The sequence below is a fragment of the Podarcis tiliguerta genome, assembly GCF_965153285.1.
Source record: "Podarcis tiliguerta genome assembly, chromosome: 17".
Classification (NCBI taxonomy): Eukaryota; Metazoa; Chordata; class Lepidosauria; order Squamata; family Lacertidae; genus Podarcis; species Podarcis tiliguerta.
Window position 1 is genome coordinate 26,022,497 of NC_139550.1, and position 14,461 is coordinate 26,036,957.

General features: G+C 45.0%; 1 protein-coding gene across 3 annotated transcripts in view; it reads left to right on the forward strand.

Annotated features, from left to right (window-relative positions):
* Nucleotides 1-14,461, forward strand: part of ADAMTSL1 (ADAMTS like 1) — a 473,481-nt gene that overhangs the window by 421,955 nt on the left and 37,065 nt on the right. For all 3 annotated transcript variants that reach the window (XM_083419278.1, XM_083419280.1, XM_083419279.1), the window contains one exon: nucleotides 9,629-9,756. In XM_083419278.1, coding sequence (XP_083275404.1) covers nucleotides 9,629-9,756 — 128 coding nt within the window. The remainder of the gene's footprint in view (nucleotides 1-9,628; nucleotides 9,757-14,461) is intronic.

Below are 14,461 nucleotides of genomic sequence, written 5' to 3' on the forward strand. Positions count from 1 at the left end.
AGAAAATGAAAAAAGTTATAGACTGTTAATATGAATTTAACTTTAAAGATTCCCTGCATGAAATACCTACTACTTAGCAGGTTTAATATATTCTGGAGGGACTCTTGTGACTGTAAATTTCATCCACTTTGGCCAAAATCAGGGGAAATTGCAGCCTTTTTAAAAATAGATTTCCGAGTACAGTAAATGGGGAACACAGAACTTTGTTTAATAAAGAGCAACTCAGAACCCAATTTTTTTTTAAAAAGCACCCTGATGCCACCTCCCTTCTTTCTGATAGCCTGTCTCTGGCTGATTTTTATTTTTTTAAAAAAATGTAGTTTGAAACATAATTAGCATAGAATCTTTTTAGCAAGATTTTTAGCAAGATTGATGATGCACGGTGAAAAGGAATTGTTTAATTGTTCGAAGGGCTTAGGGGGTTGTCAAGAACATGGGGGGGGGACGGAGCTTTCAATCAAGACATAGTCCCTCTCCTATGTTGGCAGGGAGAGAATTGCCGCACCAAGAACGCTACTTCTTCATTTCCGAACTCTTCATGGGCAATAAAACCTGTAGCCTGAACTGTCAAACACCCATCTGTAATAAATTCCTCCGAGTTCTCTGAATGATCAGCATATAGTGATGATTATTTACACACCCAAGTGAAAAATAATACCATTTTAGGCTTGGGTTAAATTGGCTCCGGTGAAGTGAGCAGTCATTATTAACAGCAGCTGCAGCTATATATGGGAAAGTTTCACATGTGATAAAAGATACAGCCCCATCATTTACAATAGCTGAAGTTTCTTCCAGGCCAAGTCCAACCCCCTGTCCGCTATATAACACAGGCTCAACAGAGGAGCACATCTTATGCATTAGCTTTGACTTGTGGCATCCTTGCCAAAAAGTTTGCTTTCCATTGTTTTGAGGGGGCTTGAGTCCTTGGGAGATAACTCAGTAAGAGGCAGCTTCTAATTTGTGCAGAAAAAAGGGGGATGTTTTTGTTTTGCTTTTGTTTTTAAGCAAAACTCCTTTCTGTGTCGTTTTCTTACGGCTGGCAATATTCGATCATGTATCTGGGGCCTTGTATCCTCACTATGCTTTCAGCTGTGTGTTAATTTGTGGCGCTACGCATGCACAGGGTTGGGTGGCCGTATGAGAGAGCGGCTTAAGACCTGCTAGTGTGCTCAGAGGCATCTGCGTGAGTTGGCGTATTTACAAGGCAGCCATCCAAGAATCTGCTGCCAGTACATGTTTCCTCTATGCGTAAGTTATGGGCCCGAGGTTAAATATCCGAGTCCGGTCACCGGGGTCAGCCTAGGAAATGAGAAGGCACACAAGAGTCAACTCTCAGAGCTAAAATTAATTTTAAATGGCTGTTTCTGTCGAGGATCTAGCAAGTTTGTGATTTATCCAAGGCGCAGTTCATCGCTTGCGGTTTAGATGCAGAATTAGCTTGCTTGCTGCTCTCCCTTTTCTGCGGCTAGAAGCTCTCCAAGTGCAACGATTTCTGCAATTTGCTAGCATTTGCAGCATCGTTGCTTTTTAAAACAGCATTTTCATTCATTATTATTGTTGTTATTTCCCTGGCAGATGATACATTTGATTTTTACCACTAAAAGCAAAACGTGTGTGACTCTCCCACCCTCAATGTAAGAACAGGAATGTATTTGTTATGAAAAGCACATGCAGTCTTAATCAAGAATAGGCCTATGGTATATATATTGGATTGGACATCGTCCTGTAAAAATATCTTTCTGGCCTGTAGAGAGTTGCATGCACAGATTTGCATAGCCAGTGGTTACATCCTGTTCGGAAAGTGCCCATAAAGTGATGATTAATAATAATAATAATAATAATAATAATAATACACACATTCTGTTTGAACTTACTGTGGTGTGGTGTATAGGTATTTATGTGTGTGTCATGTTTTTAAAAATAAATTGATATTCAGTAAGTCCACACAAGGATTGATATTAAGCAAGAGAAAATTGTATCTTGATCCCACGCTGCAAGTAAATGTGCTTGAGTAGTATATGTGTACCAATATAGTGCTTTGTTGTTAGGGAGCAAATAGCTGGTTCCAGGTTTTGGCAACTTCTTCGGGTGAGGTGCTCTCAATAGAGTGGAATGAGTCCTGTGAGGAGATACATGCAATGCAGTGGGTTGGACTTGATCACCCTTGAGGCCCCTTCTAACTCTACAATTCTATGGTTCTAAATTTAGATAAATAACGTATTTTCCCTCTCGGTATCATCCATAGTAAGGGACGCGGGTGGCGCTGTGGGTTAAACCACAGAGCCTAGGACTTGCCGATCAGAAGGTCGGAGGTTCGAATCCCCACAATGGGATGAGCTCCCGTTGCTCAGTCACAGCTCCTGCCAACCTAGCAGTTCGAAAGCACATCAAAGTGCAAGTAGATAAATAGGTACCGCTCCAGCGGGAAGGTAAACGGCGTTTCCGTGCGCTGCTCTGGTGTGCCAGAAGTGGCTTAGTCATGCTGGCCACATGACCCGGAAGCTGTACGCCGGCTCCCTCGGCCAGTAAAGCGAGATGAGCGCCACAACCCCAGAGTCGGCCACGACTGGACCTAATGGTCAGGGGTCCCTTTACCTTTATTTATCATCCATAGTACCATTTCATACATTTCTTTTTCTTTTTGTAGAGGCAAACTTGGGGTTACCACAAAGAGTAGTCAAGTTGGAAGTGCAGTCAGTTTACAAATGCATTTGTCCCATTCAAGCTGCGCATTTTTAGGTGTATGCCTAAAGCATCTCAGATGTATACCTGTGCAAAGCAGTCCTAACTATTTGAGTACTCATTTTCAAGACCTTGTTCATGACTGTGCTATGCTATTCAGATGAGCATGCGGAACCAGCCGACGCTTACCTGTGTACTAAAAGTGTATTTTGTGCACACAGGTCTGAGTTTTGCATAGGCTGGTTTCTAAATAGACGTGTAGCGATTACATGCCATCTTGAAGGCTACACTTTCTGGAGGAAGGAATGACCCTCTTCTTTATGGTCTGCTTAAGAAGACCCCGGGCCTATTTCGATGAAGTCGAAAGCCTTCCTAAATATGTAAGGCGAGATCCTTTTCGCCTCCTAGATGTTGCAGAGCAATACGAAGGTCAACATAGCTTTTGGTGGGACAGAACCTTGTCTGCGTACACACTATACATTTGAAGCACATTTTTACTCCTCAGAGAATTCTGGCCACTGCAGTTTATTAAGGGTGGCTGGGAATTGTTACTCTATGAGGGTGCCGAGAATTCTTTGAGGAGTAAAATGTGCTTCAAATGTGTTTTAAAGGTAGAGTCTGTGTGCTGCCCTTCCCTAGTTTGCTTTTCCCCTCCCCCCCCCAAAAAAAGTATTTGATGGGTGGCCTTAATCTGGTTTGTTTTAGAGTGTTGCCACCCATGGAGCTGTGGGTGAGATCAAATATCCTTAACTTTGTGGTTCATGAGGCAGTAGTTTTCATTCAAGGGGAAAACAACAAAAAAATCTCATCAGCGCATGGTAAGCAACTAGACTTTGATTGCACTCGGATGGGCTTTCTCATTCCAGCTTTCGCATCCTCTTTTACTCCCCCAATTTCTTTTTCTGTCACCATCCTGGCAAAACGATTTATGTAAAACAGCTGCTGCAATTTTCTTCTGAGAAAAGCAACCTTGCCTATAGTCCCCCCCCCCATTAATTCAATTTAAGAATGGGTTGAGGAAGTTTCTAGTATTAGCTTTTTTGAAGTGGAAGCCACAAAATGAGAGAGAGAGAGAGAGAGAGAGAGAGAGAGAGAGAGAGAGAGAGAGGTGTTAGGGCCACCTATAGATTTCCAGAGGCCCAAGCTTAGAAACCCTTTGGCCCAAGTCCAGCATACCTGTGTATATTTATATGTGATTATGAATGATACAGAGGCACCATTGATAATACAAGGTCTGTGGCATATTATCTCCAAAATCTCCATGCCACAGCCACCCCTATGAGTGATATAGACTCTATACTTGGCTCCCACCCTCTGCTCTACAAGCATGGTCTCATACAGCCCTAAGTTCTTGCATATCCTCCAACACTTTCCCAATTAAAACAAGGACAACGACAATTTCATTACAGTCATACCTTGGTTTTCGAACAGCTTAGTTCACACACAACTCGAATGTTACAAACCCAGAAAGCGTGTTCTCCTTCAGGGAGAGCACGTGTTGCGGTGGGGTCTACTGAGCCACCCCTCTGTTACCAGGCAAGGTCTCTAAAGATGGCCTGGGGCAGTGATTGGTTCACTGGGTTGCTGGGGTAAAAGTTATGTTGCAATTTTGGTGGGAGGGGTAAAAAGGTTTAAATACTCTGCACGCAGCCTTGTACTTTCTCTTTTGCTGCGTGCAACGGATCACCCGCCCACCCGCCCTAGAGTAAGGGGTTGTTGCGTTGACCTTGCTATTGCCTGTCATGGGGTCGTCTGCCTTTGAGCAGGGGCCTGGTAGGAATTTTTCCACCTGGCAAATTGGCTGGCTGGGTGGTTTTTGCCTACTACGTAGCAAATCGTCACAACTTGTAAGGTTGTGGTTAGGCATTGGTTATAAATCTGGTGGAGGAGGGGTCAGGATAGGCTGTGCCTGCCCCTCCATGGTTGCTGCGGAAAGGGAATTCCGTTGGAGGAGGGGTCAGGATAGGCTGTGCCTGCCCCTCCATGGTTGCTGCAGAAAGGGAATTCCGTTAAAGGAATCCTGGGGCTTGCCATCTTTTCGTCCAATCCCTGGAATGGGACTAGGGCCGGCAAGCCTTCGGGGAGCAGGCGGGTGAGAGTTGAGGGTCTGTGTCTCAGCTCCAATTCCTCCCCGACTTGCTTTCCCCCGCACTGTCTTTCGGTGGTGCCCGGAAGTCAGTTCTGTCCCCAGGCGGGGGGACAGATAGTCTTAACCAATGCCTAAACAACCACTCACGGTTTGTATTTGAATAAAGTTGTGGCCAAAATCATGCCAAAAATCTTAAACAAAAATTACGTGTCTGTTGTGAGTTATTTGGGGGGTGGATTGGGGACCTCGACACGCAAGTAGGTGTTCCAGTCTACGAAGTTTGTGAATGTGCCGCACAGCTTCCAATTGGCTGCAGGACTCTCCTGCAGCCAATCAGGAGCCGCGCCTTGGCTTCCGAACGTTTCAGAAGTTGAACGGATTTCTGGAACACATTCTGTTCAAAAGCCAAGGTATGACTGTACTGTACTTATATCCTGCCCATCTGACTGGGTTTCCCTAGCCACTCTGGGCAGTTTCCAACATGTATAAAAACATAATAAAGCATTAAACATTAAAAAAAAAAAGGTTTCCCTATACAGGGGGCTGCCTTCAGATGTCTTCTAAAGGTTGTGGAGTTACTTATCTCCTTGGCTGGGGGGGGACGGGACGACTCCATACCCTGCAACATTTTGCCGATCAAAATAGGGATGTCCTACGGAAAGCGGGACATTCCAGGATCAAATCAGACCCTGGATGCATGGGCGCAGACATGGGGGGCAGGGGGGCATCTGGGGGCCCCCAATCAAGTAGATAAACAAAAATACTTTAACTAAATGACCCATTGCATCTTAGATAACTTGGTACTTCCCCCTCAATAACATAAAGCCTGTCCCCCTCCTAAAATAAATCCTGGCTATGCCTCCCCAGCTTCTGTAAATTTGGGGTTTAAAAAAGTAAAGGTAAAGGGACCCCTAACCATTAAGTCCAGTCACGGACGACTCTGGGGTTCCGGCACTCATCTCGCTTTACTGGCCGAGGGAACCGGTGTTTGTCCACAGACAGTTTTTCCAGGTCATGTGGCAAGCATGACTAAGCCACTTCTGGTGAACCACAGAAGCACACGGAAACACCGTTTACCTTCCCGCTGGAGTGGTACCTATTTATCTACTTGCACTTGATGTGCTTTCGAACTGCTAGGTGGGCAGGAGCAGGGACCGAACAACGGGAGCTCACCCCATCGTGGGGATTCGAACTGCTGACCTTCCGATTGGCAAGCCCTAGGCTCTGCGGGATTAACTCTGGAAAATAGGGACACTTGGAGGGTCTGTTTCTGAGTGCACCCCCACCTATTTTTTATGCATTTCCCTCTCTCGAAGGGGTCCCCCTGATCCCTATAATCTTGGGATTGGGTGCTTTTGCTTTGCATATGCAGTGGTACCTCGGGTTAAGTATTTAATTTGTTCCAGAGGTCCGTTCTTAACCTGAAACTGTTCTTAACCTGAAGCACCACTTTAGCTAATGGGGCCTCCTGCTGCACAGGATCCTCCTGAACAGGATTTCTGTTCTCATCCTGAAGCAAAGTTCTTAACCTGAGGTACTATTTCTGGGTTAGCGGAGTCTGTAACCTGAAGCATATGTAACCTGAGGTACCACTGTATAACTGTTGTAGAAGCTTTGCAAATGCCAGATATTCCCTCAAGTTAAAACAGGAGACTATTGCTAGAGAAGCCTGGATGATGGATATGTAATACGCTACAAATGTTTTTAATACATAATAATGATTTTGTCCAGTTAGTGGGATGTGGGGATTTTTCCTAGCTGCTTGGGAAGATGCCTGGGGCCCTCTTCTGAAGTTACATTTTCCTACTTTCCCTTTGGAACAGTATTAACAGACGTGGCCAGGAAAAGTCCCAAAATGTTTGGAGGTCCAGTCTTTACACTACTGGAACAGTTCGGTGAAAGACTTGCACCAAATATGCAAAGGGGCTGCATATGAGTTGAGTCACAGGCTCATTCCCACCTCCCAGTTTGCAAATATCTGCATCATTGTTATTATTGCCATCCTTTTCCTGGCTGTTTCCTTTTATGCTATTTCGAAACACAAGTAGGCAAGATTAATGTTGGAATTGGCCCATGGGATGTGAAAGACGAGAGATCGCTGCTACTAGGTTCCTTGTGTGGTCTTGGAAAAGTCAGCTAGACTCCCTGGATCTTAGTTGTCTGCTTGTCACTTGCAAAGTATGGTTTATCCCAATGATCTCTTGAGTTTGAATAAACTGCATTGCTGTTGTTTACACAGGCTTGCAATTACGCAGGATCACATAGGTGGCAGACACAGAATTCAGATAGTCAGCAAATCAGATAATGAAGAATTCAGGGCTAAACTAGAAATGGCATGCCTTTTTCTCCCAGTGTGTGGTGTTGCTGTTTTAAATGAAAAGCAGCCTAAGACATTCTTCAGGCAAAAGGAAGGAATAGGAAGAGGCTTCTTAACCCTTTTCCTCCCTGCCATCTGTCAACTCACAATCTCAGCCCCTTCCAGTTTCTTTCCAGTTCATGAATGTTTTGGGCTCCAGGGACAGTGCTTTTATCCTTCTTCATTCCTGGTGCTAAGCGGGTATATCCTCAGGAATCATAAGACATTTTTCCATAGGAAGGAAGGCATCACACACACACCCCCCAGAAACCTGCTACCAATGTGTCCTCAACTGCACACAATAAAGGTTTTCAAGCTGGGGGTCCTCAGAAATTTATCAGGTTCATCTATGAGAAAGTATTAAAAGGTAGAAAATCTTCCCTGAAAGAGTTTGTCTGGCATAATCATGCGCAGTGTGAAGCTGCCTTCTAATGCTGTCCACATGCTAGGGGCACAAAATCTCAGTTCATACAGAGTTAACAGTGAGGAACAGTAGGACTTGCCTCCTGTTTTACGTGAGCTGAGTTTGCACTTTAGTACATGCCCCAGAATTCTCTGCAGCACACAGCAGTTCCTGGCAAGTACGCAGAATTCTGCTGATAGACAAGAAAGCAACGTAGAAATATTTCCCTGGAAGCAGAAAGCATGAAATCCAGTAATCTGATTGCTAATTTTGCAGCAGCAAAAAAAAATCAGAATCAAAATTCAAATGTGCAGTTGTGACAGACCAAGAGCAACAGGTATATTGTGCCATGAACTTTGGTAGAGAAAAATCTACTTCATCAGATGAAAGAAGGGAGGTTCTGGCAAGCTTCGAGCGCCTTTCTTTTGTGTCAACCAGATTTCTGATTTTATTCCTTTACCCAGAGGTCACCCAAGTGGCTCCAGGGACGTGGGTAGCGCTGGGGTCTAAACCACTGAACCTCTTGGGCTTGCCGATCAGAATCTCCCGTGACGGAGTGAACTCTCGTTGCTCTGTCTCAGCTCCTGCCAACCTAGCAGTTCGAAAGCACGCCAGTGCAAGTAGATAAATAGGTACCACCATGGCAGGAAGGTAAATGGTGTTTCCATGTGCTCTGGTTTCCGTCACGGTGTTCTGTTGCACCAGAAGCGGTTTAGTCATGTTGGCCACATGACCCAGAAAGCTGTCTGTGGACAAAAGCCGGCTCACTCGGCCTGAAAGCCAGATGAGCGCCGCAACCCCAGAGTCACCTTTGACTGGACTTAACCGTCCAGGGGTCCTTTACCTTTTACCTTAAAGTGGCACCTTTAGGCACACCTGCGCCACCTGCAGAGGCCTGCCCTGATGCCTGTAGGGTCTCATCCCCACCCTTCTCCTACTGATATTAGGTTTGGGAGAAGCCTGATGCTGCAGCCAAAATAATAAGATGCTGTGTGTGTGTGTGTGTGTGTGTGTGTGTGATGCCCACAACAGTTTTTCTGGTTTGTAAATATGCCCATGGGCTCAGTAAAGTTGGCAACCCCTGCCTCATACAATATTAAGAGGCTTGAAGTTGAAGCAGCTGGTGGGGCTGCCATCTCAGAACAACCAACAGTGGCAGCATGGTTTTCAGCTCTGGGAGAAATTATTCAATATGAATGTATAGGTATTTGAAGTAGCATTGTCTCTGAAAAACAAGACGTTGTTAATGTGCTGTTTCCAGTAGTTCCCACAGGAGAGATCGTGATGCTACTTGCACTGAAGTCAGTGGAATTTGCTCCTTAAAAATTGGCAGCCCCCTAGTCTTCAACATTCACACGATAATGACATTTGAAAGAGGATTTCCCTAATCCAATATTTTGCTCCCCCTTGCATCAAATTTAGTCACATAGTTGGAGAAGCCTTGGAATATGAACATCCCAGACTGGAAAGGGAGGAAACTTAGCTAAGGCAACCTCAGATATTTGGAGGCCCAGCAACAAATATATGCATGTTTTCTGGGGAAAGGTGAAATGGAAGAATGTTGTGGAGCTTTGAGGTGACCGTATTGACCAAAATGATGGTTAGGCAGAAGACCGGAACAGGTGGAGGTAGTCACCAGGTCCTGGGGCTTGGGGACCATTGCCTGCCTTGGGACATGGTCACATGGTTGTGAAGACTATGCCTTTGCACCGGAGTCCTAGAGATTGCAATTAACGGGTGCTATGAAGCTGCGGTGGGGAGGCTGCAAGGCACTGAGACATGCAGTAGGGCTTGAACAAGTCAACGTCGTTCACCTCTGCTTTGGAAGCCAATGCACATAGCAGTGTGTCGTATCAAGGCAGAACCTGAAAAGTTAATGTGTGCGTAGTTTAAAAAACAGAAGGCTACAGATGCCTTATGCAGTTTGTTATTGCTGGATTTAAAAACTTGTTATTTAATTAAACAGAATCTACAAAACTGGAATGTATGAGGCCTTGTAACTTGTCATTCTGCATATATATTTATTTAAATAGCTAGTGCTGAGTAATAGCATACTTGGCAAGGGATCTTAGACTTACATATTGATCTGTCGCTGCAGGATACTTCTTCAGCCGGATGACTCCTTGCAAATTCTGGAGCCTGTCGAAGAAGACGTCGGATTCTATACCTGCAATGCAACTAATGCGTTGGGATCTGACTCTGTTTCCATTGCCGTCACGTTAGCAGGTAATATGTTCCTAGCAGTCATCACAGAAATACTTCCTTTTTCCTCTTCTGCTTTCGAAAAGTTAAGCCCAAATGTGGAGCAGGCCAGGCTCCAAGGTGCAAAGCCCTTGCAGATATTGTAAAGTTTCTACTCAGAGCAGCAGCAGTTGAAATAGTTTAGCAATGCTTTTGCACCCAGCAAAAAATTACACCTCCAGCGAAAATTCAGAATTCCTTTGCAATCCAGAAAATTTTTTAAAAACAAAGCCAAAAAAAGAGAAAAGGCTAAACCTGAGTTGTTGCAGGACGATTGCTAAAATGAGTAAGCAGATAATACAACAGCTTTTCTTTCTGACAGGGTTATTATCTATCACTCATGTGCATTCAGTGACATTAAAGCCTTGGTAAATTGTGTGTCGAGGTCCCCAAGCCACCCCAATAAATCACAACTCACATAGAATTTTTGTTTAAGGGTTTTGGCATAATTTTGGCCACAACTTTATTAAAACATAAAAATTGTGAGTGATTACTTAGGCATTGGTTGTGGCTATCTGACCCTGCATGGGGACAGACTGACATTCGCACGCTTGCGACAGTCAGAAAAGGAAAACATTTTGGGGAGAAAGATGGAGCTGGGTACCATGCCCTCACCTCTCCCCAAATGCTCCCAGGGGCTCTTACGTGGCCCTAGCCCCTTGACAGGGGTGCAGACAAAAGCATGGTGAGCCCCTGGGTTCCTTTAACAGAATACCCTTGCAGCAGCAGCAGCACTGGAGGGGCAGGCACTGCCAATCCATGTCCCTCCACCAACCAATTCATAAAACCAATGCCTAACCGCAACCTTACAAGTTGTGACGATTTGCTACGCAGTAGGCAAAAACCAAATGGTACCAGCCAATCAGCCAAATGGACAAAATTCCTACCAGGCCCCTGCCCCAAAAGCAGATGACCCCATGACAGGCATAGCAAGGTCAATACAAACAACCCTAAATATAGGGAGGGTGGGCGGGTGATCCGATGCGCAGCGAAAAGAGGAAGCTCAATGCTGCGCAGGGAATATACAGTATACTTTTTGGCTGTCAATCACAAAATGGCAACATCAAATTCCTCCCAGCGACAAGGGGAGCCCAATCGCAATGGTGGCCAGCTATCTGTACCCGCCCAGCAACAGTGAGATGTCTTGTTAGACCCCACCGCAACACATGCTCTCCATGTAGGAGAACACGCTGTGCACCACAAGGTTTCAGGTGTGTGGGTATCTTTTTAAAAAGGTCACCTTCCCTCTGATATACAACATGATGGTTATCTTGTTTGGATGTAATGCTAAACCATAGTTCACATTCCATGCAGCAAACCTGCTCCCTACGCCTCCCCAGCTGCAAGGAGGGGATCAGAAACAACTGCTTCCATGTAAACTTACAGAAGTTTGTTGTTTTCTTTGATGGAAACTGTGGTTAGGGCTATAGAGAGAGACTTGGAGGGCTGCCTTTGGCCCCAGGTATGAGGTTTCCCAACCCAGGTTTTGTGTTATGTCCAAATGCATCCTTCCTTCCTTCCTTCCTTCCTTCCTTCCTTCCTTCCTTTCTTTCTTTCTCTCTCTCTCTCTCTCTCTCTGCGTGCTTCGTGCCTACTTTTGGAATATTTCCATTGAAAATCAGTACAGTTGTGTCTCCTTGAAAAACTAATGCAATTAGGAGAATGTAGACTCTCTTAAAAAAAACTTCACTGTAATATAAAACACTGGAATAATTCATCTGTTATGGAACTCTCCTATCAACAATGGAATGGTATCAAAAATGGATTTAACATGGGAGTTTTCAGGCTTAGCATTTTGTGGCGGGACATAACAATCCGTTCTGCAGAGAGCCTTTGCAGCCAGTTATGCTCCTGATGGGCAAGTTTCAAAGGCTATAAGTATAGAATACAGTTTTGGAAGAAAGCCTCTTCATTCAAGTCACAGTTTTCATCCAACGGAGGCTAATCAATCACTGTCTCCCGAAAAAGCAGGGAGAGGGGAATACGCGAAACAGATAGATATGCCTTTGGGTTTTCAGCAACCAGCAATCATTTTTCTAATAAAATGCTCCATGTCTTGATTTCATTTTCTCATGCAAACAAATTAGCAAATGCAAGGCCCTCTGGGTCATATTTTCAAGAGACAACACTACTTGAAGGAAGGTTTTGAATAGCCTCATCCGTCAAGCAGGAGTTGAAAGTGCCCAGTCACTCAGCTGCTGGAAATCTGGACACCAAGTTTGAGATAATGAAAATGCAATTAACCAAAAGAAGGAGGAGGGAAAATAAACCACACACATTTTCTTTCAAAAGTGGAGCCCAGAACTTTTCTGCAGAGGAAGTGGGTAAGCTTTGTGCAGTCTAAATGAAACACTCAGCCTCTTTGATTAATTTAGCACATGAGGGCCCAGAGAGAAAATGTGGTTCCATTTTTGGAGTAGTTTGCTACTTTTTATGGGCTGAGCAGCTGACAGATATTTAATCTAACGAAGAGATCGTGGAAGAAGAAGAAACCACCAGGAAAAATTAAAAGGCCAATTGCCATTTGAGGTCTCTCTTTCCTCCTCCTTGATTTAGGAGCACCCTGTAAAACATCAGAACTTGGTGAACTCTCCGTGACTGAATGGAACATGTTTGTGCTTGGATATGCTGCTCTACATTGAAGTCTCAGGGACACTAGAGTCCTGCCCCTGTGTTACTGAAAGTGAATCTGCACAGCATCAGGGCTTCATGGCATCCTCTCAAAATATGTGGATTAGCTTGCTGCCTATTCCACATGAGTCCATTTCAGCTGTCAGGGCAGTTTATGGATTTAATTCGTGGCAGCGAGATCTGCGGAGAGGCAGGAGGACAGGAACAAAACCAGATTTCAACCATTTTGGTTGCCGCCGCCAACTAAAGCACCCATAATTCTTCCTCCTTCTCCTCCCTCTTCCACCCATCCTTTCTTAGCCAGCTTTTCCCCTCTTAGTGCCACTGTTGATTTATAGCTGGCTTAATTCATAGGCCTTGTAGGCTCCTGTTTTGGGCCCAAGCCCATGGAATCACACGACGGCATCCATTCTGTCTTCTGCTGGCCCATGAACAATCCCACTTCTGGGAGATAAGCATGCAGCCGGCCAGCACTGAGAAGCTCTCTCACAAACATTAATGCCTTCGGAAGTGGGCTGGCCCCAATACAAGAAGATAACGTAAGCTAGATGGAGTCTCACTTGGGCTGGGGCGTTTTGAGCTCTTCCCTCTCTCCCTCCCCAGCAGCATGAAACGTTTTCCGTGGTTCATCTGACTTTGCAGCCGTTAACCCTTTGATGCACAACTTAATTTCTCCAGCTTCTGGGGCCCTACCCTGGAGACATGCAGATAAAGGCACAAGGAGAATGAAACTTAACTTTATGGAGGAAGCCCAGATACTTGAGACATCAGGATTGTGGCAATAGTCAAGCAAATATCAGCTTCGGTTACATTTTCGTTTATTGTTGCAACTGGTTTTCTATTTGTCTAGTTTGCTCTCCTGTTCAAGAAGATTTTTGACATTAATCTTAGAGAATAAAGACTTAGGTAGGATTTGACATGTGAATGAGCAGTTATCATGCTCCAGTTTACACACCACCATATTGTTTTCGATCGTATAAGAGCTGCCAAGATTCTTGGGGCATGCCAGGGGCTACTGGTTCCATTTTATTTCATTTCATTTCTTTTTGAAATGTATATGCTCCCCTCTCTCCAAATTGTATGCTTCGAACTGTTTCCAAAATAGTGCTGCCTTTGCACACCTGTCTCCATGCACACAGCTGTCAGATGGGGAATATGGGGAAAAGAGATGACTTTGAGATGAAGTTTGCAAGTACAGTGGTACCTCGGGTTAAGTATTTAATTCGTTCTGGAGGTCTGTTCTTAACCTGAAACTGTTCTTAACCTGAAGCACCACTTTAGCTAATGGAGCCTCCTGCTGCCACCACGCTGGTGGAGCACGATTTCTGTTCTTATCCTGAAGCAAAGTTCTTAACCTAGAGCACTATTTCTGGGTTAGCGGAGTCTGCAACCTGAAGCGTATGTAACCCGAGGTACCACTGTACATAAGGTTGTGCATGATCAGCAGCAATTCCTTCCAAAAGAGGAAGGGTCTAGTCTGAGTAGGCTACTTTGTACAAAGCAAGTTAAAATGTTTTACATGCCAAGACCCCATGACCCCACAGTTCCCTAGGGGAAATGAATAACCACACAGGACAACAGCATTTTGGGTTTTGGGCTTGAATATGGCCACAACTTTATTGGTTACAGTAGAGAATGGTTTGGGATAGGCACTGGGTAAAACCGTTGCTATTCCACTCCAGCCCATCTGCTGGGAGTGCATCTAAGGGTAAACCACAACAGGCTGCAATTTAACAACTCCTGGGAGTGAGCCCAAGCATCCCCATTTGCTGGTTGGGCCTTCTGCCAGGGGAACGCCCTGTCCAAGGGCTGATGGCATTGGCCAATAGCCAGCAGCCAAGCGATCCGGCCTGCCATTAGTCGGATCACTTGGGGGTCCGGGGCCTGACCGCAACACTGCCCACCAATGAGGGTGACCGGACTTAAGGGGGAGAGAAAATTAAAGAAGAAAGTGACAGTTTGTAAGAGAACATCTGAAGGCTTGCAACTCTTTAAAAAGGTAAGGGTAAAGGACCCCTGACAGTTAAGCCCAGTCACAAATGACTCTGGGGTTGCAGAG